Consider the following 27,846-nt stretch of genomic DNA (forward strand, 5'->3'; position numbering starts at 1 on the left):
TGCATGTAAACATGACTTTTCTTCCTTCTGGCCCTTGCAGTGAAACCAACGGTTATCGACGTGGGTATATATGTCAACAGCATCGGACCCGTGTCGTCCATTGATATGGTGAGTTAAAGCTTCTCTGTGTTGTTTTTATCTCAGCCCGCCTCTGTTTCTGCCTTCCCCCCGGTCCCCTCTCATTCTTCCCCCCATTTACACACACATATCCATGCTAATATTCACACACAAAGTCACACATCTGCTTGGATATGGTCCAACATTACCATTATAGGAGTACTGCCATTTTTCACAGGGTATTTGGAGGTGATGTTGTCTACCTCGGAAACAAGTGCAGCTGTTTCGATAGTGAAAGAAGCCAGGGAAGACAGGTGCGGAAGCCTTTTTAAGTCCCATGCTTCCGCTAGAATTAAGCAAATGAGTGAGTTTAAAAACCCAGAGGAGCCATAGAAATTTTGTTATGAAAGCTGCTTACTATTGAGTTAGATAAAGGTCTGTGTCCCCCGTGGAGAGGGGGTGTGCCTCCTCTAGCCTGGGAATGATAAAGTTGGCTTTCTGATTCTTTATTGGTTTATTGCATCTTTTGCATCATCATGGAAATTCCACTAAACAAAATCTGGCTAGAGTGTGAAAAAGGGGGGAAAAAAATACATACAGAAAGAGACTTCAGCACAAATAGATCAATGCACATTTCATTATGGAAGGCTTGATCAGGCGCCATAAAATATAAGGAATTGTTGACTATGTATAAGCTGAAAGGTCGATGAAAACGCTAATGGGAAAATAGCTACTTTGCAGGCAAGTAAAAGTTGTTTGGCCTTGAATGGAGTGCAGTAGACTAAATGGATTCAGCCGCTCATTATGCATAATTCAAAGCGCCTGTTCTGCAGCCATCAATGCGCTCCATTGTCATATTTATTTTTCTACTTGAAAATTCTCTCTTTAACTGACTCTCTGAGGCAGAACTTCATAAATGTATTGCTTTGCCAATGTTAGCAGATCTACACATCACAATGAAAGCATTTTATCTTTGAACTTAGCGGATCACCAGCTGTTGAGTCGCAACTGTTGCCTGGCAACATTAAATAGTTTCCTGATATAAAAGCAATTTAGCCCTTTTCACTGTCAGTACTCATCTGTTGCATGGCTCCAACTCGTATCATATGAAATTACATCCCCTTATTCAGACTAAAATACATAATAACATGATTGCTTTGGTCAATATTCTGCACTGGATGGCATCACATACATCGAGTGCAGTGTTGCAAAGATAAATGTCTTTCTGTTTTGATGCTGTAAGAGCTGCCACTAACTCATTTATTTGTTCAGTCTTCTCTTTTATTAGGCTTATATTATTGTCTGTGGGTTAATAAGCAAATGCAAGCAAGAGAGATATACTTTATGCTGGTGTCATAGGTTTCTTTGCCATTTTATCTGGCAGATTAAAGGACAATACTAGTCATGTTTTAGAACTTTGATATCATTTTTCCTACCTTTTATCTAGCCAATGAAATTATCCACATTAGTTTTCCTAACAGCGCTATTATATGTGAAATCTTTAGTGTCCCTGCATGATTTGCATAAATGGTTTGTTGCAATGTAAAATGTGGGTAAATTGTAGTAAACAGGCCTAGCATTCAAAATTAAAGTGTGCGAGACTGGAATACATGCAGTTATTTAAATGAGCCAAACCTCAATATTGTCCAAAATTCAGCCTATTCATTTTGGCCCACAGTGTTATTTTGCATCCATTTGCAGAGGCCATATAGCGTTCCTCCCAGTTTGCGTTTGGGTAAATTCAGTTTGGAATGCATAAATGCTGCAGCTGAACTCGTAGTTCATTAAGTTGTTTTTGTGCCGTGGACTGGAAGGAGCCAGCAGGAGAGGCAAAGTCACTTGAGTAGGCACTGTAAACTGTAGCAACTGTAATTAGTGAATTAATGATAGGATGTTTCTCCCTGAACTGTCATTCCACTCACATGAGAGCGAGAGAGCAAGACCAACATCATTGCCAGTCTGTGGCATGTGGTCAATGCAGGGTGGTCACACAGGGGGGGTAAGAGCAAAATGCATTTTCTCTGACACTGAAATGCCTCATAACCTGCACGGTATAAGTGCAGGAATAAAGTAAAGTGAGCTGATGATTATTGCAAAATGAACCAGAACAGGTACCAGAGTCGTGTGGAAGAGTTTTAATCACCCTGAAGGGGCTTATTTTTCAATAATGACTGGCTCCCTGCGCATTATCCTGCTTATTACATGGCTGCTTACCAACGGCATTAATCACTTGACACAAATTGTTGATAAAATTAAAATGATTTTTATTACTAGCTAAAGTAATTTTCAAGCTGCTGCCAAAAAAGCAGTCCAGCTGGACCGGCTGCAGTAACCAGCAGAGTAAAGTCTGTCTGAAATGAGCTAATTTGATCAGAAATCAACAAAAAACAACTCTAGAGACTCCCTCGCTGCACAGGGATATGATTAACAGTCTTCCCAGCGCCTTTACTGGCCAATCAGGATTGGGCATTACAAGGCCATGGGTCTGGTTTCACACTGTAGATTGTCACTGTGGAGCTAATAATCAGAATTTAGCATGACCTCGACTATGCTGTTGCATTAACACAGGACTTGGAACATTTTTCAAAAGCAGCCAACACAGTAAAGATACAGGCTTTGGGTTTTAATGCTGTACTTTTGATTCAGCCCTCAACCGAGGAGAAATGAGTTCTGCTGATAAGCAGTCAACATCCTGGCTTATTTCATTGCATTTATACACAAACAAGGCGCAGCAATGCCGTTTGAGATATGTGCAAGAGGTTTGTATCGTGTAGTTATAAAGAACCATGAGGCGCCTTCCAACTTCTCATCCTCTCATCTGATTGTTTTAATTATCTCACATTATGTTAGTATACATTTTTTACTCCTTTACATATGCAGCACCTTTTGCTTTTATATTCCTTCATCATATTATGTAAATGTTTCAAAGTATTTTTTTTTTCTTTTTTTAAGCATTGTCTACCACTTTCATTTTTTTCTTGTAAAGCACTTTTTAAAATTATTATATGAACATTATCCTTATATTATCATTATTATTATTATTAGTAGTAGTAGTAGTAGTAGTAGTAGTAGTTGTTGTTGTATCTATTTACACTGCATGATGACAAACAGATCATAAACTGTAAATACATGCAGTACTGTAACTTCTTAAATTTTAACTTATTAAATTAATTAATTAAGTTTTAACTTTAATCTAAATCTGAGAAATCTTATTTTCTCTTAAAAAAAAAAAAAATGAGAAATGCTGCCGACAAGATGAGGTAATTCCAGTTGTTCAGTGCAGCTCGCTTGTTTCGGGGATTTTCTTGAAACAAGCATATGGGTCTTCAAACAAGTCAGTGGCCATGACATCCCAAATGATTGTCTCGCTGGATGTAATAATTTAGTTTTTGTATGCGGGACGTTCAGTATCAGAGATGTTGCTGTGTGAAGCTTGGGGACTTTCTGGCCTGTTGGTGGCGCTGTGGTGGGTCATACAGTTTCATTTTGTGGATAGTCTATACCAGTATGAAAAAACATCATTCTCCATCAAATTAGACTCAGCAGTGTCCGAGACATGAAGCCTTTAGTTCCCAGGGTTTCTGCTCCATACAAAGCAGAAAGGCCTGGAGGAATATGCCCAATTATTGTGGAAAAAGGATGGAGAGGAAGTTAATAAGACCAAACCATCATCCTTTGATTGGTCTTTCAATCTGATCTTGAACATGATAGTGCAACATTATGTGCTCAATCATTGGTCTCTTTAATAGCATGATTGAATATTGCCTCAGGTCCACCTTTTCCACCAAGGTGGTTTGAGGGCTGGTTTAGAGCCAGTCCCTAATCTCAAACCAGTTCTTCATGTTTCGACAGCCAAAGCACCCACTTGGTTCCAGAGTGGCACCAACTCAATCAGTTCAGTGTTTCTAACAGCAAGACAAAACTGCACTAAATACTGTAAAACCTCAGTTAAGTCAATAGAGCCATGTCCGCATTGGTGGACAAGAGGTATGAGAGCTCCATGGTTTGCCTACCAGTCATTTTGCACCTTCAGTCTTAATTGGGGCAACATTTTCCATGAGGAAGGCAGTGGCTGTGGAAAAAATTCCCTCCATACAGCAAAAATGAAAGACAAATGAAATAGGGAAGCTTCATCCAGACTATATCAGCCTGACTACGGTGTTGTGATGAGGCGATCGGGTTTGTATTAAAAATGTCAGAACCCAGTGTCAAAATCCATCAGTCTCCCAAGTTTCATCCAAACCAGGACAACAGAGGCTCAGAGCACACAAGACAGATGGACGGACAGATGGACAAAGCCCAATGCAGAGTCCCTTCCCCAGATTTTGATTGTTTGGGACAACAGAACAGAGTAAGGCGGATCACTCAGCTATCAACTATCAAGGAAAAGATTAAATAAAATCTTTATAACAAGTTGATTTTCCCTAGTGACTTGAAGTAATTTTACGGCACTAGTAGACTTTGAAACCACAATATTTAACATCATGGTGAGATGGAAATTTTTCTTGAATGAAGAATGTATGAATGTATGGGTACTCATGCAAGTATGTTTGAGTTTGAATGATAGGAAGAAAGTGTAACGTTAAAGACAGGATGATTGTCTACACATGCGCATGCACACACACACACACACACACACAAACACTCACACAAAATCAGGAGAAACACAGTTGTTGAAAATCAGAAACTCCTGCAGCCGCTAGTGGGTCAGTGGGGCATGGCTGGCCTCGGCTGCGCTTTGGGAGGCCAAACTTTGTTTCAGCAGTGCATGAAGTCCCACCGAGACATTTCAGTGATTTTCCTCTGAATAAGTGCTGATTGGCTTTATCCTGTCTGGGCCGATGGGCGCTCATCGGTGGAATGTGAATCTCTGGCCGCCTCCAGGGTTGACTGGTCTGGAATGAGTACAGAGTAACAACTCCTTTATCTCTGTTTCTCTCTGTCTCTGTCTATCTCTCTGGTTCTCTCCCTTTGCCCCTTTATCCATTTCTCTTTGGAAATGTTACAATGTCAGAGAGAAAACAACAGATTTCTTCAGCCTGGCTTAGCTTGGCCTGGCCTGGCCTTGATTTTTTTTTTTTTTTTTTTTTTTTTTTTTTTATCCCCATTCACACTTGGTTGCACAGAGCTCCTCCGCTCGCTTGCTGAGTTGCCTGAGTCCAATTCATCACGCGACCCAACAGCTCCATTTAACGTGCTCCGTACTTCTGAACTTCCTGCGTGTGTGTGTGTGTCTGTGTGTGCGCACGTTTGTGTAGGGGTGACTTCTAGATGAAAAAACCAGGTCAAATCCCTGGGGTGTATTAGATGCACAATCCATATTTATCATATATGATACAACAACTGTCTGCGATGCAAAACAGTCAACTTTAGACAACACAAGGACACGGTCAGTGAACAAATTCCAGAACCGCTGGAGTTTCTCATCTGACTTCAAATGAAATACATTATCGTTTCTCATTTGCTCCAGTGGTAATGGGCGCTGGCTGGGATGATGCAATGCTAAATGAAGCCAATAGCAATTTAGGCCATACTGTGATGAATGGTTGAGTGATTAAACGGCATTAGCAGCATTAATGTCAAGTGAAGGCACTGTGGTTTTATAGCTGGTGCTGGGGGAGTTAGATAACACAAGCCAGTAAATTAATTGACAAAGATGGACGCACTTTGACAACGACACTATGTTCTTGTCTTCGCTGCCCAAGCTAGCGAGTGGGCGGCTTTTCGAGCGGGCCAATGGTTCTGCCACAAAGTGTATAAATACAAAATAAACCAAGTGCACAAAATATCGAAACCACCTGCTCTTTCCATGAAATAGCCTGGCTCGGTGAATCCAAGTGAAAGCTGTGAAACTCTCTAGATCTCATGGAGGAGGCAGATTCAAGACGGATTTTTTTTTTTTTTTTTTTTGGCCTTGAGACAAATGTGACATCTACTGTGGGAAAGACGGCACAATTCATGGGATTATGGTTCTAATGATATGTGCAGTGTATCGCAGCATACCAAGGAAAATATATCTATAAATCCAATCCCAACGCTAGTTGAGTATTGGCCTTGAAGGCCAGTAAAATCAGTGAAAGCTATCCACTATTGACAGTGTATAATGCAATGTGTTTTGAAATCATGAGAGAAAAATTGATATTGGTTGTTTTCTTGTGTATTGCTTCGATCATTAAATGGATGGCCATCCACATGGGCTAAAACGTGGCCTATTCATTTTTAAAAACATATTATAGTTGAACATGATGTAATGTGTGAAGGTAAGCAACACTAAGGGCTCTAGTTTCGCAGACCTGGCGAGGCGGGGGCGTAGCGCAGATGCGCTTCGCCAACTGGGTGTGGCCAGGCGGATTTTCCAAGTTTGGCACGCCGTGCTCGGTGGCGCAAGTACTCCGCCGTTCCTCCTACCGGCGCAAGGGAGGAGAGAAGGCGTGGAGTGGGTTTGACACAGCCGATTCACATTTAACCAATCAAATGAGCCCCTGTCCTTGCCTTTAAAATGCGCTGCGCGAAGGCGTAATGAAAGTTTACACAGCTGATATGGAGGTCTATTGCCGCAGGCGGAGCGGAGCTCAGGAGACAGGCGCGGAGCGGAGACCGGCGAGCAGTGCGGACACGTCACCAAAACCTCACAGGCAGGCTTCCGGAATGTCAGGCACATGAACGATGCAATAAATACCGAAAAAAACACTATTCAATGCTACGATCACAATCAGCACATACATATATCTCCATATCAACTGTCCCGTCACAGCTGATGTCAGATCAAAGGAGATTGGCACCGTTTGTGCTGTTCGTGAGGTTTTGGTGATGTGCGCCAGCCAGCCAAACTTCCACTGCGCCGGCTCCGCTCCGCCTTGCGCGGAAAGCAGACGTGGTTTCAGGAGGCGAGCTTTTGGCGCACCTCGGCGAAGCCTTTTGGCACGAAACTGTCAGTGCGCAAAGTTGAATCTGTCGGCACCTCCCCCCGCTGCGCCACCACTCCCATCTCCGCGCAAGTCCGTCTGCGAAACTTGGACACTGTCCGCCTCTCCCGTTTCGCCGGTCGAAACTAGCTCTGCGCGGGGTTCGCCTCACTGCGCCACCCCGCGCTGCGCCGGGAAACTAGAGCCCTAAAGCTTTAATGCCTCTGCGTTGATGTGTTTTGGGCAGGTATGCAACACCAACGTGGAGGCCGTTTCCAATCCCAAACACATATCAAATAGCTTCAGCTTGTGGGCAGAGACAATATAAAATGTGCTTTAGTAACACACTCTAAAAAAGCAGATAATACACTATACAAGTGTCTGGCTGCAGTTCAAGGCTGTGTTATAGTATCTTTCATATCATATTTTCTTTCCAAAAAAAAACAAAAAAAAAAAAAACATGAAGAATAGGATGTTTGAATGTGACGGTTAGATCTGTGCCCAAAGCCTGATTGGTCAACATCTTTTTATGTGTAAGTCATTGAGATGCTTTATTCAGGGCTTCACACCAAGTACACAAGTCTTGAGTAGTGCTTGCACACTTACACACACACACTCACCAAAGAACACCAAACATCTATGGTAAAAACTATATCTGCAGTGATATCTCCCCTAACATATTTTGTTATACAGTTGGCTGGGTCTAGTGTGTTTTTCCAGCAGCACAGACACTACTGAATAATCACAGAACTATTACAGGAATTTGATAGGAAAACAGCAGGCAGCAGCGTGTCTCTATGATCCCCTCGCTCTTCTGCAACGGCACGCTGCCGCTTGTCACTTTGATCATGAAGGTGACACCACTCAATAGCGTATAGAGGGTACAGTATAGTTTGGGATCTGCTATTCAAAGTATATAGTTTTGAGAATATTACAGGCCCAAGGTGACACTGGCAGAAGGGCGAGACTGTAAAAAGGGAAAAAGGCACAGTTACAAATCCATATGCTACTTCAGCACCACGGACAGCGCCATGGATTTATCAATACACAGCACAGTTAATTCAGATCCATGGAAGTGCAAGTTAACAAGCAATCTAATAAAGCAGACTGTGACACAGAGCACCTGGCTATACTATTTTCTATACCTCAGTTATGTAAAAGACTGTCATGGAGATTTATGAAAGAGTTGAGAAAATGGAGAGTAATTTCTTCTTTTTTTTTTTTTTTTTTTTTTTTTTTATGTCTAAGCACCAATTCCGCAAAGATACATTTACTGAATATGTTGTGCTTGTGTGATTAAATATTTGATTTCTGTAGTGTGGTGATAGCTGCCAAGTTCAAATGTGCATCCGATCGTAATGGGTCAATAATTATTGGAGTTTAAAAAAACATTAAAATGTATCGTACATGAGATGAAAGATTAACCAGCCCATAAATAAATAACGTATGGCGAAGCAGTTCACCCATACTTGGCCAGTTTCTCATGAGGTTTGTGCCAAAATACTGTACATCAGATGTGTTTTTTTTTTTTTCCTACTCTGTCAGTTTGCTTTCGTCTCTGGTGAATGGCAAAAGATTGATATATCCAGTACAGACAGCCATCTACAGAGGTCCAGATAACTGTGTTTACATGAATAATTTGTACAGAGATGTCACGCTGAGCCGGCGGGAAAAAAAAATCCCTATTTGACAGATGCCGTGTTTCAAAGCGGCTGCATGTGGGAGTGTATGTGTGTGTAATGCATGCTTGAGGATGTATGTGTCTGTGTGTATTACGAAGACACAAAGAAAGAGACAAAAAAGTAGCCATTATGTGTGTATGAACTGTTCTTAGCTCCTTTGCATGAGCTGATGAATGCCTAAACTACAAATGAGCGATTCAAAACATTTTTCTTTCTTTATCTTCTCCCACTTTGAACACTTGTTTGTTGCATTTTCCCTCTTTCTGCTTCTTTCATTTTGTGCTGTTGGTGGCGGAACAGCAGGTAAAAAAAAACATTCATTTACTGGATGCTGCTTTTTCTGATTAATCCTTATTCATTCAGGTTAGTCTCCAGATCAAGGGCGTCTTTTCCCAAAGACAACCTAACGGAGATTGCCGCCACTTACATTTCAGACATAACAGCAATAAATGGATTTCGTAATAATTACAGGAAGATCTAAGGAAGAGAGAAACGTGGAGAGAGAGCGAGTCAGGGACACAGATTATTATTCTCACTGGCATGCCATCAATCTAGCACAGCCTTCAGTCCTGGCATGGAGACACTGCATCTATTCGTCACCGAGCACATTTGGAAGATGTCATTACTGACCCAAAACAAGGGCAGGTCACAGCAATACAGCACAGCCAAGATTTTAATTTGCTCTGAACGACTGCTGTCAATTCACGGTGCAGTTTTATTTTGCTTTTTTTTTTTTCTGGCCAAAGGCGGAGTGAGCAGTCATCCCTCCAATTATTTCAGGCGTCTTTTTGTGGCCAAGTGTGGTGACAAGAAGCACGAACAGGGCTTCAGATGACAACTATATGGGTGCATGCTTTCTTGAAAACAATTTTTGGCCCAAAAACTTTTTGATCACAACACTCAACAAAATGCACAGCAAAAAACCTAAATGAATTTATGGATAGCTACACAGGGCGCTCCCAAAAGGTTTACCCATGCATAAAAACCAGCACTGACTAACAACTGGCCAGTTTGCATGGGCTTGCTTAGGTCTCTAATCATTGAAACACATCATGAAAGCGATGAGGCAGAATCACAAGGCCCGTAATGCTTTGGTTGTGTATCGATCTATTAATGCATCATTATCTATCGACTGCACTCTTATATTTGACCAAACAAACCACCAGCTAATGAGAAAAAAACAGATTATAGGAATAAGAGTAAACAAAAATGATTGATTGTCTACCAGAAAACTTCAGCATCACTCTATAGTCCTTTGTCATTAATTAGGGCTTTCCATCTTGAGAAAGCAGCACCAATAGTTCTACTTTTTTGATGATGCTGATATATTTTTTTTCTTTTATATTTTCTACACTTTATATGCCGACTGGTTTCAGATTCAACTCCTGCATCTGCTAGGATTGTGTAACCATGACTGATGAATGAATCTGTCTCCAAAAACAACACAACACACACTAACTAGCCAACACTGACCTAAACAAAGCACAGCAAAAGGGAATAGCACAGGCGAAACAGTCGGTCATTTTTATATATTCCTTGTTTGTGGTCAAAATGTCGCATTGCCCTTTTATAGGTGCGTTATGAAAAATGGTCAGGGGCTGGTTTAAATGAGAACCGTCCACAGAAAACAAGGCATGACCACGTGATTAATCAGCGAGTCGGGCCACTAATGAGGACCGTGCAAAACCCAAGCATCTAATTATGCGCTTATTCCACCATTTTTGTCAGCAGAGTCTAAAGGGTTCTCACTTAAATGAACTAACCCTATAATTAAATTAATCCTTGTCAATTTTGCATAGTTCATAATTGCATTGCTAAACTGTACTTGAGCATTAGTTCAGTGCAACTCCTGCTGATAGACATGATGCCTTTCATGGTAAAATAAAAAAAAATATATATATATATATATATAAATAAATAAAAATGAATGAACCAAAATGATCCCGAGTGCTTCAATTTATACATGCTCAGACTGCGGCTGTCCATATGAATGGGAGTGGCTGGGAAGAGGTATTTCTCTTGGAGAAAAACAAAAACACCAAAAAACTAGGTCAGTGTGTGCAAGATGGACCCCTCACACAGGGATTCTCATGTTTATTCCTGTTTTATTTCTCCTCGGCGAGTTGTGTTTTAGAACAAAACAACTCAACCTGTGCCTGCACTTAAGGCCTTAAACACAGCATGAAAGAAAGTCCGCACTTTGAGTTTGTGTGTGTGCGTTCATGCGTGTGTGTGTGTGTGTGTGTGTGTGTGTGAACTGTGCATAACTTTCTCCCTCATTCTCGACAGAGTGTTGCAGGGCTTGTACCCTCGGTGCAGCAGCAACAGGGGATGGACTCACTGAATAATTAAGTCCATAGAGATTGAAGGACATTGTGACCCTCCACAAAGAACCGGTGGTTATTTTTACACCGTGGAAACTCCAGACGCAAACAAGCTTGTGCACGGACACAAACACAACCACATTAACTCGCGCCGATTTGCATCATCTCTCTATCCATCTACCTATCCGTCTATCTCTCTTCACACACACACACACACGCACGCACACATGCACACAAACTCAAAAAAAAAAAAAAAAAAACATGCAGCAAATAAACATCAAAGCCTCCGAGCCTCAGACTCTTGCGCTTGAAATGGAGCATTGTGTTTGCCCCCTGCGCCTCTCTCTTTGGATTTATGTGTGATGTTCTAAACTCATTTTGGGTTGCTCTAAATTGCTGTTATAAATCTATAAAGGGTTACTCAAACGTATCGCAGTGTTAAAAATAATATCTGTAGCACCTGTACAGCAGGGCACAGATATGTTTGATATCGGTGTTTTTATTATTTTATGTCATCTTATTGTGTTTTAACTTGCATTTTGAGTTTTCCTGCCTTTCACACTCACTTTCTGGCCACTGTTTCTTTTTGGAAATTGGAAGGCTTTATTATTTGTGTCAATTACAGGTTACTGTAATTCAAGGGAACTGGAGGGGTGGAGTGTGGGTGGATTTGTCATTCTGCTGCAATGCTTAGTGGGCACAGGCAGGGGTTGATATAGGTCATGCACGATTATTTAACGCCCCTTGAAACTCAGATAAAAGGAAGATGGCAAATTAAAAAAAAAAAAAAAAAAAATCTGTGTATGACCATGCACTCAACAGGCAGCACAGCCAAGCAAAGCAAACCACAGACAGCCTGTTAATCAGTCTGCCTCGACATCCCTGACACTAATCATTTGAAACCCACTGAGAGAGCGTAAATCATTTTGAGTGGGCAATAATGAGGTTTAAGATGGCTAAGATGGCCGTGTATTTATTCAGCGTCACTCCGCATCCACCGAAATTAGGGATTCAGCCGATGACGCAGGCGCAGCTCGCTTGTTTATTGAATATGGCCTCCCAGAGTCCTTGAACTCTTTCGCTCCGCCGTATCTCAGAATCTGAGTCGAGAAACCCTCATTTGCAAGAGCTGGAAAATTCATTTAGAGTCTGCCCAGAGTTGTGAGGCGCACAGTTCAGACAATGCTTTTAATTTCCAGACCCCACCCGCAGTGCCACCAATTAAAACAATGGCTGCCTCTTTCAATTTTGTGCTGGATCTAACAGGGTGGAAGGCGACGCCACTGGCCTCAACAATGTGGAGCGCAGAGCCGGTCTGATTGAGAGGAAAGTCGTCACGCACGGCAGAGAATTAGTGCTTCTCCGGATGTCAAACTTCACTTTAAAGTGCCTTTTAATGTAGTCTCCAAACTAGGCTTGTGAGCATGTGTGTGTGTGTGTGCATGTGTGCTTGAAGCATTTCCGTACTTGACCTTTAATGATGTGACTCATTTATGTGGTGTCAGTGTCAGTCATAAAGGAAACTAACCTGTGCGCCGTGCTGAGGTTCGTCAATCAGCATTAAGAGGGCTCCCCAAGTTAATTCGCAAAAAACTGCGATGGCATTGCAGCGGTGTTTAATTACACTCACTTAGGTGGGTGAAGGTCCTCCGTGGCTTAGCAACAGGAGTCATAAAATTGAAGATATATATATTTTTTAATTTTAAAATGACATACCTGCCCTTTTGAAAGGGTGAAAACTGCAGAAACCTCCAGCAGCGGTGAATAACTCCAACTCCCTGTTGCTACCAGTGATGCCATTTCTCTCACTCACATTTGAAATTGAAATGATTTCTTTACCCTGCAAGCACACTTTCAAGATTTGGATTTCTCTATCTCCCGTGCTTGTCATATCGGAAAAATCAAAAGTGAGACTTGACAACGTATGTTGACGACTTGAGAGTGTTTGTTCAAGGTTCAAAGTTTGTTCAAGTCGATGTGGAATGGTCCCAGCTAACAATTTATGAATTAATAGCAAATGCTTGAGCCAGCGCTAGAGTGTGTCCAATGAATAAATGTGTATAAAAGTGTAGAGAGGCTTATTTTGACTGTAGGGACCTAAAACAAGCACTAATGACGACACTTCAATAATGAACTTGTAGCAAACCCCAAGTAATAAATATGACAAGGAAGAAAATGTGAACGATTTCTGCTTGCCTTTGTGGTAAAAAGGTGAACACATGAGCACAGCATAAGTTTCATCATCACCTGTTTGGCCAAAAATCTGATAGAAATCCCGACTGATGGGCTTTGTGCCGCAGCTCAAGGCCGATCGGTCCACCAAATTTCAAGAAAATCTGTTCAAAGGTTTTTGAAGGTTTCTTCATTACAGTAAGAAACACAAAAAAACGAACAGCGGTCCCAGGAACTGGAAACAAAGGGAATCCCGAAATTCGATTCAAATGTTTCCTGGCAGCCAGCTACTGGTTTGTAAAAGCACATCAGAGCTAATGCCGCTGTAAGTCCTTGGGCTCTGCTGCTCCCCAGAGATGCCCAAAAGGTTTCCCTGGGTATCATTCCCTTAAGAATTTTTTCTCACATAACAGTTTATTAGAAAGGAGAGAACAGTTCCTTTATTCGTTGCAGTGCGTGCTGGATTACTGGGTCTTCCTCTGCTCCAACTTCCTCTCGCTCCTCCTCCTGTCCTCGTTTATCTTTCTCTTTATCATTTCCCATCACTACTTTCACCTCATTTTCTCCGTTTCAGTTCTTCCTCTGCCTCTGTTTCCTCCCGTCCTCTCTCTCCCTCCTCTACTTTTTTCCATTTCTCCCTCTGCCAGTGTTTTGTTTCTCAGAATGGGTACACTGTAGTGCTTTCAAATGAAACTCTTTGTACAGAAAAATATACAGAGAGCAGTTTGCATTTGATAAACTATTCTTAATCCCTGCTTAAAAAAAAAAAAAAAAAAAAAAAACACCATTTCAAAAACACAAAGAGAGGCTTTAGATGTAACATTAGGGTAAATATATTTGCATATTTCAGATTTCTAAAGAGAAAAAATACTTATGCACATTGTGCATCAAGGCAAAGTATTATAACTGATATTCTTACTAATGGAGCTACAACTGCATCTTCTGTTATTGCTGCATTTTAACCATTATTACTAGTGCACTGTATGTATACATATGTCCTGTACACTTACAATGTTACTAGTTATCTTATGATGTTACATACTACTGGTCGTATTACTATAATAATATGAGTACTACTGCTGCTATATGACTGAACAAATGAATGAATGAATGACTACTGCTGCTACTGTAACTATTACTACAACTACTAATATCAATACTGCTACTACTGCTACTGCAACTATTACAAGAGATACCATAACTCCTGCTGCTACTGTATAATGTCATTATTACCACTATTACTACTACTACTATTACCAGTGCTATGACTACTACTGGTGCTGCTGATGGTACTGCTACTGCTATATCCAATATTACTGCTACTAAAAATAATAATAATGCAGAGTCATAATAATTATAATGAGTACTTGTTTTAGCTATTCTTTCTCCTGCTGAGAGAAGCACAGGTGCTGATTGTACCTCAAGCCGGATGCTCAGCAAAGCAAGGGTGACAGTTTGCGTCATTTTTTCATTTTGTGCTCCTTCCTGCCTTCCTTCCTCCCTCACATGCAAAAACTATCGCAACAATAGCCAGGAATGCAAATCGTTTTCTTTTGTTTCCTTCAAAGGTCCTTCGATCGACTCTCAGGAACGAACAAGACAAAAGTGTGTTCACTGAAACAGCCAGCATCCACCTCCACCCCCCTCCTCCACCTCCAACCCAAAAAAAAATAAATAAATAAAATAAAGCACACAAATACACACAAATGAAACAATCTTTAAAATGCCATTCATAACCGCAGGTGCCGCGCAATTTGTTTATTACACGTGTGACATAAGTTCATGGTTACCCCTGAGTCATGTCTGAATGGCTGTGTTTAGAGTTATTTCTGCCCATCACACGCAAGAAGCGTCACTCGGTGGCTGAAAAACAAATGCAATGGATTCTGGGTCATATTCTGTGTGTATGTTTTTTTACTTTTGCGGCAGTGTGGATGTAAGGGGTTATGAGGATCAACGATCTAAACAGTTAAGTATCATTCCAACAATATTAACGACAAGAAATGCGCTTGTTTGCTGCGGCGGCCCGTCCCAGAAGTGGACACATCGCTTGCGAGATTAGTTAAATCAAGTGCGCCTCATGTTTTTCTTTTTGCTTCTTCTTGAGGGATTCAAAATGTAGTCCAGCGACCAATTTGCCAAGGTCTGGGGATATAAATATTTCACTTATAAATATTTATACCAACTATGCGGCATCAGTATCGCCTCAAGAAATACATTAGTCAGTGATCTGTGCTTAAGTATGAGATTCCCTTCCCTGCAAAGCATAATACAGTAAAATGCAAGACAGTGTTTTAGAGCTAAGTTGATTTTAGTTGATCAGCATTGAAGCAGAGTCCATTATGACTCAGCTGTAATGGTGAAATATTTATAAGAGCCGAAATGGGCAGGACTGACTTTTGGTAAGTTCGCTAAGAAAACCAGTGGAAGGGGGGGTAAAACACATACACACACTTAAGTGATGGCGAGAAAGGCAAAACAAATGTTTATTATTCACTTTTTTGTGGACGGTTTCCAAGCTTTCACTGTTTAATTTTCATTTGTTCATTTAAACAGAATGAGGGATCAATGGGAATACTGGATAAGTGGTTTTAATGACTTAAAATATGTTTGAGTATTACCACTCGGATAAGTGGTTTTAATGACTTAAAATATGTTCGAGTATTACCACTTTTATGCCGGTCGAGCCAAGCTTTAAGATTTTTATGTTCATAGTTTTGAGATTTTCGGGCAAGAAAAATGTGTCTGGCTCAGTGAGCATAAGGATTCAGAAGTTCCCCTGAAACAAAACAAGCAAAAAAAAAGTTTTTAAGATAGTTTATCTCCTCTCTCGGGAAAGGTTTCGGTACATGGATGTGGAAAACGTGATTGAGTGAAGACTGTAATTGGTAAGAAACCATCCGCCCCCATGCAAAAATGATGAGGCTGGGATAAGAGGGAAGCTATTTGTTCTGACGCTGTTTGAGTCAAGCTAATTAATTTCAACCAGACTTACTTTGCTGTCAACATCCTTTGCCTTTAATAATGGACTCATGTCATCAGACCCGGCTGTGGATTTGCATTCCCAGAGGGAGTAAATACCAGAGGCAATTCTGCTGATTTCACCCACTTTGGCAATGAGACATATCTGTGCAAATGTCCACAAATATTCATAGCTGAGTCATTTGATGACATCAACCATCATAGTAAGAGGTGTGAACCACAAGGACTTTGAAATATTATGAATGGAAGATGTCTTATGTGGAATATCACTCGATTTTAAGCAAAAGTGCAAGATGGAGTGTTTATTTTCTTAAATATATAGCGTTTATATAAGTTTGACATCTGAGTGACGTGAGTAGAATATTCCCTGTGCTGAACCTTCACTTGTTGCCCCCTGCAGCAAACCGGATTCATATCTCACGTATGAAATTATTAGTTTTTTGACAGAGGCAGAATTCCCTGCCACTTGGTACACATCATTTCTGCAATGTAAACCTCAGGGACAGGAGGGGAGCACTGTGGTTTATCATCGCTGGAATATTTTAAGCACATAAAAGAAAATATTTACAATATACCCCAGTGAACCTGCTTCTCTCCGGCTTGGACTCTGTGTTGGATTTCCCAACAGGCCATACACAAGGCAAACTAGATAATCTCACCTTCAGGTCTTTGCTTCATTGTTTTATGTCAATAGCCTTGAGTAATGGACTCACTAAGTGCCTTCAGTTTCTGACTCTGGGTTGGATTCCCAGGGGAATTATGCAAGCCTCTGTAGTTAATTTCAGTCGGATATCTCAGAACACTCCAGTTCATTGTTTTGCATATAATGTCCATGAATAATGGACCTGCTCCAGTGCCTTGTCTTGTAGGTGTAGTCCCCAAAAGGACACCATGGAAATAGAAAATCCCCATGAGGGGATTGCCACGGGACTTAATTTCCACCAGGCGTAATATGCAACACTTTGCGGCCCCTTGTTGCTGCCTGTGCATTAAATTATGGCCGTGTTACCTTCGGCATCTGTCTTCCTATCATTATCCCCCAAAGGTCACCCAGTCCGACCGTGACAATAGGGACCCCGGTTACAGATGTATCAGGAAGGTCAGGTCCCGTCTGTCTGTTTTCCGAAAAGGTCACAAAGTCAGAAATCCGGAGTGGGTGTGTCTGTGTGTGTGTGTGTGTGTGTGTGTATGAGTATATGTGTATGCCTGTGTGTGGTTGATGATGATGATTTGGTGCATGTGCACTCCAACATGTTACTATCAACACATTCATGCATCCATTTTAGGACAACACATATTTATGCTTTTGACAAGGACTACCTGTAAAAGCTCTCATGCATATGCTGAAAAGAATAACACAAATTGCATAATAAACAGATTTATTGCAGTTATTGCAAAAGCACTTGTGGACATGCTAAAAAGATGGCATTACCACAAAGTGTGTAGATTACACCACTAATCATCAGCTATGCAAAATGGCTCTTACTCATATAGAAAAAGATGGGAAGAAGCTATATATAGAGGTGTGGTTGCACCTTTCCGTGTTTGACCTGACTTAGATCTGTAATGATCAAAACACGCGTGCTTAATGCACTAATTAAATGTGGCAGGGGTGACCTCGAGTTGATCTAAACACCGATAAAAACTAAAATTAAAAAACAAACAAATGAGGGCTGAAAGGGCAAAAACTGAAGACAAGGTGATTATCTTCGTCACAGAAACCTAAATTTGGAAATATGTTTGTTTCCCTGTAAGATTACTGAATAGACATGCGCCAGTCATACAACTATTTATTGCAAGTTGTATATTTATCCATTACTTTTTTGCATAACCCGGTGACCAAGGTTTATGAGCGACTGCAAAGCCACTGTAGAGGTATGTGCGGTTAAAAAAAAAAAAGAAAGAGAGAATGGAAAAAAAATGAAAATGTTCGACCAATGAGGCAATAATACCCCCGACATTGTTCTTGGGATGTGATTATGGCTACCGTCGTAATGTGACTGTACGAAGCACAGCTGGGTACCATCTGCAGCACACATGTACCCACAATCAGTGTCAAGATTATTAAAGGGTGTCAGTAACCTCAGTTTCAGCTCCGCTCTGCCTGCCTCACCACTGGGGAAGAGAGTTGCGACGGAGAGTGGCAATCAAATCAATCTGATTATGTCGAGTGGAACTAAAATACAACACTAATGTAATGCACTGAATGATTTTTTTTTGGTTGACATACATTCGCATGTGGAGGTAACGCCGATCGCCTTATGTCTCCCACAAAGCCTAGAAACAAGTCTGCACCTCAAAAATACATTTTAGTGTCTACAATCCCTTCGGTTAAAGAGTCAAAATAAAGAATGGCATTGCTGAATGAGCTCCGGCTACGCTACACCAATCCTGACCCAATATCCCTCTGTTTCTAGTCTGGTGCTTATGTATTTTGACATATTCTTCAGTGAAACTTCCATGCCAGCCCAAGCCGTGACACTACAGGATATGGACAAAATCAAACATCACAATATCTAATGCCTCGATATCGATATTGATGATATTGTAGGGCCTACAGATGCTTTTAAAAGAGATATTTGATGAGCAGGTAGTAATGGAGCTATGATGGTAGAAGCCAATCAAAAAGCAGCGATAACAGTGTAATCACTTCCAAAAAAGCACGTCTCTTTGCTGTAATGCAACACCTACGCCATATCGTGATATTATCCAAAATCCCGGATGATATTTTGTCAAATGTCATGAACGTAAAGCCCTTTCTTTGCTGGATTCAAGCGTTCAAGACCAGAATAGTCCAACGATGATGGATTCTTGTGGGCACATCTACACCTTCATCCGGGTTGATGTGTTCTAACATGTAATCTTCATCGCGAGCCAGCTGCCTCTTCTCAACATGGAAAACAACTCTTCCTCACACCACAGCTCCCCAAAGGCATTTTATTTATATGGTCGAGACAGAAGGCTTATTTTGTTGCTTTCACGTTGTGTGGTTTGCTCCATTACAAAGGAACTGGACCGGATACTTTTTTGAGCTGCCTTTTCTCATGCTCTTCCATGAGCAGCATCAAATCACGACTAACTTTTTTAAAATCTGTGATGGATTGTTTAGGTGTGATGCATTGCAGGCCCATTTGCCCAAGTCTATATTAGAGCTACAGTGGGGACACATCAGCTACCTCTCCAGCAGTTCTTATACCCAATTAATGGGCTTTATGGTCCTTCAAATCTTACTGACTGGCTAACCTTTGGCATTAAGGGAAAATAATAGGTATTCAAACCCTTTTTACCCAAGGCTTTAATATATTTTGTGCTGAAAATAAAACAAAAGTACATTGTCATTATTGAAGTAGACCCGGAAATCTCTATATAACAATGCCCTCAAGAGAAATTCTTTGACATTCATATTACCCTTTAGAATAAGGAGATTTTGGCTGTGATATAAGGCAATATTCTGAGGCTAAAATCTCACAATTTGGAGGAGGGGGGGTCATAGCCGATCTGACACAACGCGCAGAAGGAAACCATTCGCAACACACTGTTGTACGATTTCCATATCAAAAGCATGAAGTGATATGAGGGTTTCGGCCACATTGCCTCTTCAGGAGTACCAGATCAAGACCGTTGACTTCATCTGCCACCTGTGTTTCTGCCTCTCAAGTGCTTTCAACACGACTACCGCATGAGTGTTATGACTCTTTTTTTTTCTTCTTCTTCTCCCCTCTTCCCAGGAGTACCAGATCGATATTATTTTTGCCCAGACCTGGGTGGACACCCGTTTGCGTTATAACAGCAGCAGCATGCGGATTCTGACTCTCAACAGGTATCGGTGTTGATTTGGTGATACTGATTGTTTATATTTTGGTATCTTATACTCTGTTTTACTGTACTCACCTTCATATTTTTATAGTTGCCCTATTTTTCATTAGGCATCTACAAGCTTGTTCCAATATCTCATTGTACTTGTACAGTCACAATAAAGGTATCTTGTGTCTCTTGTATTGAAACATGGAACAACTAATATGACTGATATAAAAACAGTGCAATCCAAAAATACTAAATGTGTCTGTTTTTGCTGGTGGACTAAGCAGACCTGATATTCACTGGTCATTATTACTGATAATTACAGCGTTTTATATTTAATTATAGTCTTTAGGTAGCACTTTGTGACTCCAATTAACTGCAGCGAGTTTTCCTTTAATCCTCGCAGTCGCTTTGTTTCAACATTTTCACACCGTGGATATCTCATTTGAGACTAAAATGATGTTCCCTTTGTGAAAGTAGCCTGTGATTGTGCGGGTATTTTTTTTTTTTTTTAATTAATTTATTTTTTTCTATTGTCATACTGAAATTGTATTATCTTCTTGATGGAAAGTGGAGCTGCTTCATGAATTTCAGAAACATCAACTGCACTCATCCACTCTTCCCTTCTATCTTCCCTCTCTCTCTCTCTCTCTCTCTCTCTCTCCCCAAACAAGCAACATGGTTGGCTTGATCTGGCTTCCCGACACCATCTTCAGGAATTCCAAGAACGCCGACTCTCATTGGATAACGACGCCCAATCAGCTGCTCCGGATTTGGAACAACGGAAAGATACTCTACACGCTGAGGTAAAAGCCATTAAAACGCCTGAAAGCACGTGGCTTCACGCCGTATAAAGTCTGCAGGAGGATGTCTTAAGAAAGCTAGAAGAACAGTCGGAAACTTAGCATGGACAGCAGATAGACAGAGAAAGACAGTACTGCACTCACAGGAAATCCAATGAAGTTAAAATTGATTCATCACTTAGCGGAAGGTTAGTGCGTGAAAAAGGAAAATTAACATGAAACTAAATAAACTAGCCAACTCATATCTGGGCCAAATCTAGACATGAAGGGCTTTTAGTGGCTTACATGCAAGCTCACTCAGGAGACGGTCCTTTGGGTCGTAGTAGAGACCCTCCTGTGGCTTGTCTGCACTATTATTTTAGGAAATGCTCCTGTTGGTCATATAGAGGGTTGGAACAAACGACATATGTGATCGAATGGATTGGAGGACTTGTTGGATCCAAAAGACCTAACATGTCATCAAGCTCTTGAAACCATCACCAGAAGTTTAGGACACACAATAGCCCTCTTTTTCTGGGGTTTTTGTCCATTACATTAGTCACTATTTCACAGTGGAGATGGGCGCTATAGCCTCCAGCAAAGATGGTATTTAGTAAACAGGATAAAACGAATGGTATTTCCCTAACAGGCTTTAGAGAAAAGAAGTATCGTGAAAAGATACGTCTGACAGAAAAAAACTGGGGGAAAAAATAATGCCCACTGACACATCATGCCATTTAGAGAGACTCCATCTCCAACGGAGAGGGTATAATATGAGGATGGCGTGTTAAAACATGTCAGGTGCTCACAGCAACCTTTAAGAATGTACACAAAGCTAATGCTTTTCGACAGCTCACTGGATGCAGGAGGAAAAAAAAAACGTTGTGAGTTCATGTAAGGAGGCTCGTACGAGGAGAAGAACATCTTCAACTGATTTTAGCTGATCAGAGATACCGTGGACTGGGTAGACTTTAATTTTGAAAAAAAACAAACAAACAAACAAAAAAAACCCGTTCCCTTGCCTTAAAATAATAATCAGCAACATTCTTGGCTTTAGCACTCTCTATTGATGATACAGTAACACTTTACAATAAGAGTACAACAATTAACATTAGTTTACATTAGTTAATGCCATAATGGTTAATTAACTGTTAGTTAATGATTATTATGGCATTTACTAATGTTAATAATATCTACAATAACCCTTAAATAACATATAAATTAATGCCTTAGCATGAACAGCATTAGTACATGATTCTTAGACACATTAGTTAACAGTTAGTTAAGTGTTACTTAATGTTTATTACCTGTTACTTAATGTTTATTACGGCATTAACTAATGTTAATTGTTGTACTGTTATTGTAAAGTGTTACCGATGATACAGTACTGATTGAAGCTCGGCCAAGGTTCATGAAAAATGGGTAACACTTTACAATAACAGTACAACAATTAATGTTAGTTAATGCCGTAATAAACATTAAGTAACAGGTAATAAACATTAAGTAACAGTAAACTAACCGTAAACTAATGCTGTTCATGCTAAGGTATTAATTTATATGTTATTTAAGGGTTATTGTAGATATTATTAACATTAGTAAATGCCATACTAATCATCGACTAACAGTTAATTAACCATTACAGCATAAACTAACATGAACTAACATTAAGTAACGTTAACTGTTGTACTGTTATTGTAAAGTGTTACCGAAAAATGTCCTAAACACTGTGTCTGTTAGGTATTTCCCAGCAAAACCATTTGCAGCACAGGAGCCGAGGTGTTTTACGAGTCCCGCAAAAGCAACAAAGTAATATCTTTGGAATAAGCTGAGGACCTTGGGCACCTAGCATGAGCAAACATGAGTAAACTGTCCTTATTTCAAAGAGTACGCTTAGTGGACTCAGCCTCCCGGAGACAAGGGACGGAAACTTCTTTTAAAACGTGTTGTCTCTCTGTTCCAGCAGTTGACTGATTCGCAGTGTAAGCAGAATGACACACAGAGGAAAAGAAAGGTCATTGAGTTTGTTTGCTGTGGTGTCAGTGTGTGTGTGTGTGTGTGTGTGAGTGTGAGTGTGTATACTCAGACAACAAAATAAGAGCCTCATTGTGTGTCAAGAGCCACCTCATTGTTGTTGTCCCCGTGCATCTGTGTGTCAGCCTTGATACAAATGCATGTGTGCATATATGATAGTTTTTCAGTGGATACAGCCTTTTAGACTTGAACATTAAAGCTGCAATAGTAGTTTTTTTCTGTCTTATGTTTAACAGCTGTATCTATAATTTAAAAACAGGCTTTGGTCAAATAGCAATTACGACTCTGAGCATTTCTTTTTACCTACATGGAGTAGCAGATGCACAAGGTCTACTGCATCAGGGTAGCTCAGGTAATCAGGTGAGGTAAGTCAGTCCCATAAATGCATACTAAATTGATGGCAGGTACTTTTATATGCATTATGGCACTTACTGTGTTTGTCTCAGGTCACGAATCCCAACCCATTTAGTGCTCCGCGAAAACAAGTGCCAAGAGTTATGTGCAGAGAAAGTAGTTTGTCTCAAGTGTGCCTCTCCTTCAAAAGCGAGTGAGTGACGTGGCTACCTGAGCAGGCAATATGGGAGGCTTCTGGAAACCCTTTCCTGCGTTACAGGTGTCATTCATGCTCGAAAGAGTCTCGGCTCCTTTCAGGCCCTTTCTTCATCTCAAACCTGCATCTCCTGTGCCAACAAGATCGACAGCTTTGTTCCCAGTTGAAAAAGCACATATTTTTGATCTGGCGGAAGGCAGCATTTCTACTGCAGAAGTGAGTTTAAAGCTGCACTAGACAAGAATTTTGAGCAAAAATAAGACCATTTTATCAGGACTGCAATAGAGAAAAGTGCCCCATCCCTCCCACTGAGACACTGTAGACTGAAAAACTCAAAGTGTTGGGCATGTACACTTTGAAGTGACAAATCAAAACAAGCTATCTCCTAAACAGCAGTGAGTGAGCGCTCTGACCAGAGAAAGCCGAACCCGCCGGCGTTAGGCCTCGCTCGTCGCTTTGGTGTCCTTTGCTCTGAGGCATCGCAGACCGGCAAGATTGGTAAACACGAACGAGTGCAGCCTAAGCAGAATTTTCCATTGTGTGCAACTTCAAAGTGAAATACGCTTTAAATGTGAAACCGAGCCACTTGGTGTTGATTGGAGGGCTGATTTGTCATTGGCGCCCCTCTCTTGGAACATACGGCTGTGGTGACCTGACAAGTGAACGCAGGTTAATATTCCTGTTTTTAGATGCTTTGCACCTATGGGCCCTGACCTATAAGTTAATACCGTCTTCGCGAAAAGATGTCAGATGCCGATGATTAACCAGGGATTTCACGCGTCAACAAAGCAACCGAGTGTGATCCTGCACCATCTGGCTCCTGCCTGGTGTCCAGTATACCCTGCTGCAAGAGGGCACCACGCGAAATGAGCAATGATGAATACCGGGCATTCATAGCTGCGTTTCCAAGAGCAAGAGACGAGGGACTCATGCCACCAGCTGCACTCTGGGAATGCTGTGATGATGTCGAAGAATGTCTTTGTCTCGGTTTTCACATCTCTTTCTCCCTTTCTCTCTTTCCCTCTCCCTCTCTCTCTCTCTCTCGCTCTCCAGGATGACCATCAACGCCGAATGCCAGCTGCAACTCCATAATTTCCCAATGGACGAACACTCCTGTCCTCTCGTCTTCTCCAGCTGTGAATATTGGCAATAGCACGCACATGCACACGCTCTCAAACACACTTCCATACTGGCGCCTATATACCGAACATCTGCTGTGCCATACTGTTAAAAACACATACATATACATGCCAGTGAGTTAAATAACAGCTGTGATATTGAGTATGTTGTATAAAATTACTTGTTTAAAGTGGTCGTGTTAGAGAAGTTTCATTCAGAGTTATTATTTAATCATTTAAAATTCAGCCATTATCGGTCCATCCACCAGTAAGTTACACACTCCCCTTTAAAAGGCATTGAAATTAACTTTTTGTTGTGGCAGTGAGAAATTAACTGCTTGATTTTGTAGGATTCATTATGTTTTTAAGGAGAAGGTGTCTTTTTTTTTTTTTTTTCAAAAGATAGATCTGATCTCTTTTTGAAATGAAACTCCTATTGATGCCTGGTGATGCTGATAAAAGGCTTGGTAGTGTTAGCAGCTGAAGATGGACATTATTTGCTATCGGCTGTGCTCTCAGCGCTGACTTCAAGTAATCAATTGAACACAGAATTTGTTCATAGTGTGATGAGATTGGACGTTGGGTACTGAAAGAACTATTGGCAACAAATGGCCTCCCATTATGCCTCTGCTTTCACTGGCAGGATTGGTAATTATAAATCCTGGCCCACTCTGTCCATGACCTTGTGAATGGAGTAGTCTAACTCATCTGGCCGCAATAGACGGACAAGTTGAGTGGACGTACGGTTTCTTCTTGGTCAGCGATTTCAAAAGATGACTGAACCATTAATAATCCATTACAGGAAGTCAGAAAATTCAAGCCGTGACAACAATGATATTTGGAGTTTGCGTTTTTTTGTAGGATGGTGTCCTATTCCATCCGTAAGGCGTTTGCCCCGAACATATGGCACACATATCCTTCCCAAGTTAGATTCTCAGAGTTACATTACAAAAAAAAAAAAAAAAAGATTTAAGATTTAGGTTAAAGATTTCTTCCAGTGCTTCTTTTTGATTCGACCACTCAGCAAAAACGATTTTTATTATTCATCACTTATGAATACAAATGCAGCCCTAGATAGCAGTAACTTTCTATTTTTACAAAGTGAAACGCTGTCTTTAGGATAATGTCTCACAGCAGGAGCTCTAGGTTCCCCCCCAGTTACCCAAAGCTCATATCCATGTCCTCAGTCAGGATTTCCTGATCTCTCCAAGATTTCTTGATCATGAAGGGACGATGGAAATTACATTTTGAAGAAGGGTCAAAAACGCAGTCGAGATTCAAAATGACCAGTGTGACTCCGTTAAAGACGTTTAAGGGAACGGGCCAGGGCCTCTTTATTGACAATGTTCTTTCTCATAATGTTTACTTCTCATTAGGGAGCTGAGTCATTACGACAGAGGTAACCAAATAGTTTAATGACATCTGGTCTGTGTTCCCTTTCCTTTTGTTCTATTGTGAAATGTCCAGAGCCTTCCATTATGTGTATTAGATGTTCTGGGAAGCCTCACTCGGGATATTTTTGGAGACAGCAGAGCCGGTAGTTGCACACATGATCAAATTCAATTCTTTGTTCACTCTCTTCTGCAAAGTAAAAAATGCAAATCTGTTTTCCAGCTATTTAAACAGCAGTGATGAGCTATTACTGTGCGTGTACATGTTCAGAATCCATTCAGACTTGGCTTAGAGAAAAAAAAAAAAAAAATCTGAAACAATTTGTATCAATCTGACATTACAACATAACGTGAAAAGCTTTCAGACAGAGCCGAGATGTTCAAAGTACATTAACTAAGTGAGTAGCAAGTGTTTCACTCAGGTCTAGCCAGTTTGTTTTGCATATACATGCTGCCTGCCTACAAATGACATATTCTCTGGCAGATGGTTTGTAAGATGAAGATCTGGTGCAAAGGAGGAGGGGGAAGAGGCAGATCAGAGGTGACTTATTGTCTGTCTCAGTTGCTGTACATCAGGCTGACATCTGATAATGAACCAGTCTGCCACATTCACCCCGCGCTCTTATCCAATAACCGAACACACCGTCCTTTCCTATACACTTTCCACTCCTATCAACCTCTTTGACCACCTGCCCAAGACGGATTTTCTTTGTTACTACTCAAGGCGTGCAGCTATAATGCATTATGATGCTGTTTGAGCCTTTGGGAGCCCATTTAAAAAGCTTTTAAAATGCTCTGTCTCTTCATCGTGAAGTAAATTAGAAACCTCTCCATTAGGGCTGTAATCTAATCCAGTCATTGAGATAGGACATTATAAACATTATGTTGATAGAGCCTCGCTTATTATGCATCCTGATTAATTCTGGATGTTCTTGCTGGACTTAGGAGACATATGCCTGGATCATACAAATTTCAGCCAAGCAATCTGAATGGTAGAAAAACTAATTTCAGCTATGTTTTTTAATCCCCAAATTGCTTATTGTGCCAGTTCTTTTAACAAGGGAGCTACACAGCGCTTCCTTACTCACTTTTGATTTTTTAAAGGTTTCATTTTATTTATTTATTTTGTTCCTATATTTGCACAAAACTTCATGGACGGCCTTTCTTTGCTGTGAATATTGCTGATTGGTCATCCGTCACGGGCACTTGGCTGCGCCTCATGCTGAGCTATATTGTGGTTATAGCCATAATCACACTTTATAGAACGCTGTCTGGGGTATTACTGCTATATTGGTAGGCTATTTATTTTTATTGCACATAACTCCATATAGGCTTTGCAATTGCATCATAAATTGGCTAAGTGCAAATAATGACTGAATAAAAATCAGGCTTGGAAAAAGAGAAATATCTGAGAAAGATCAAGGTTTTTATTGAATATAAATGAAGTCTGATCAGCATTAACTGTAGTCCTGACCCTATATCTAGTCTTTGCTAATTTACCAAAGTAACCAAAGCTAATGTTATTTAAAGGATGCACCAGTGTATTTTAGCTTTTTGCTGATTGTGTAAGTCGAGCATCTCCTCCACATTACACCAGGAGGTGTCTGCATGCAGTCAGAATATGTGCAGATATCAGGGTTCATTTTTCAGCCTTTATAAGAGGCCATTTATTTTGGTGCGGTGTGAAAAACAACCGCAGACTTGACAACTGAAGCCTTAATTTGTTTTTTTTAAGAGCTTCTCCAATTTATCATGGATTTTGCACTTGAAAATGTATTGGACAAAACTCTAAATGATACTATTCTTGTTTTAACTAGATACATTAGCCAATGCACACATAATATAAGAGGTGTTTGCAAGCCAATCATGCAAGGTGACCGGCACTAATAGAGAAAATTAACCAGTTGTCAGTTGTTAAATGATCATATCCCAGTAAGAAAAAAAAATGCACTAAATTAACCATGTGAATTCAGCTCTGCTTAGACATCTAAGAGGTTGTACACTTGGCAACCAGCTGTTCTCTGTCACTGTTAACCCTATAAAGCCATTTG

The 27,846-nt window shown here is 40.7% G+C and overlaps 1 protein-coding gene across 1 annotated transcript in view; it reads left to right on the forward strand.

The window, feature by feature from the left end:
* Window positions 1-27,846, forward strand: part of LOC115373044 (gamma-aminobutyric acid receptor subunit gamma-3-like) — a 76,273-nt gene that overhangs the window by 24,156 nt on the left and 24,271 nt on the right. Inside the window, exons 3-6 of the mRNA XM_030071278.1 lie at window positions 41-108; window positions 19,851-19,942; window positions 20,598-20,729; window positions 24,340-24,422. Of these exons, the coding sequence (XP_029927138.1) occupies window positions 41-108; window positions 19,851-19,942; window positions 20,598-20,729; window positions 24,340-24,422 (375 nt within the window). The remainder of the gene's footprint in view (window positions 1-40; window positions 109-19,850; window positions 19,943-20,597; window positions 20,730-24,339; window positions 24,423-27,846) is intronic.

Source organism: Myripristis murdjan, chromosome 2 (assembly GCF_902150065.1).
Source record: "Myripristis murdjan chromosome 2, fMyrMur1.1, whole genome shotgun sequence".
Classification (NCBI taxonomy): domain Eukaryota; kingdom Metazoa; phylum Chordata; class Actinopteri; order Holocentriformes; family Holocentridae; genus Myripristis; species Myripristis murdjan.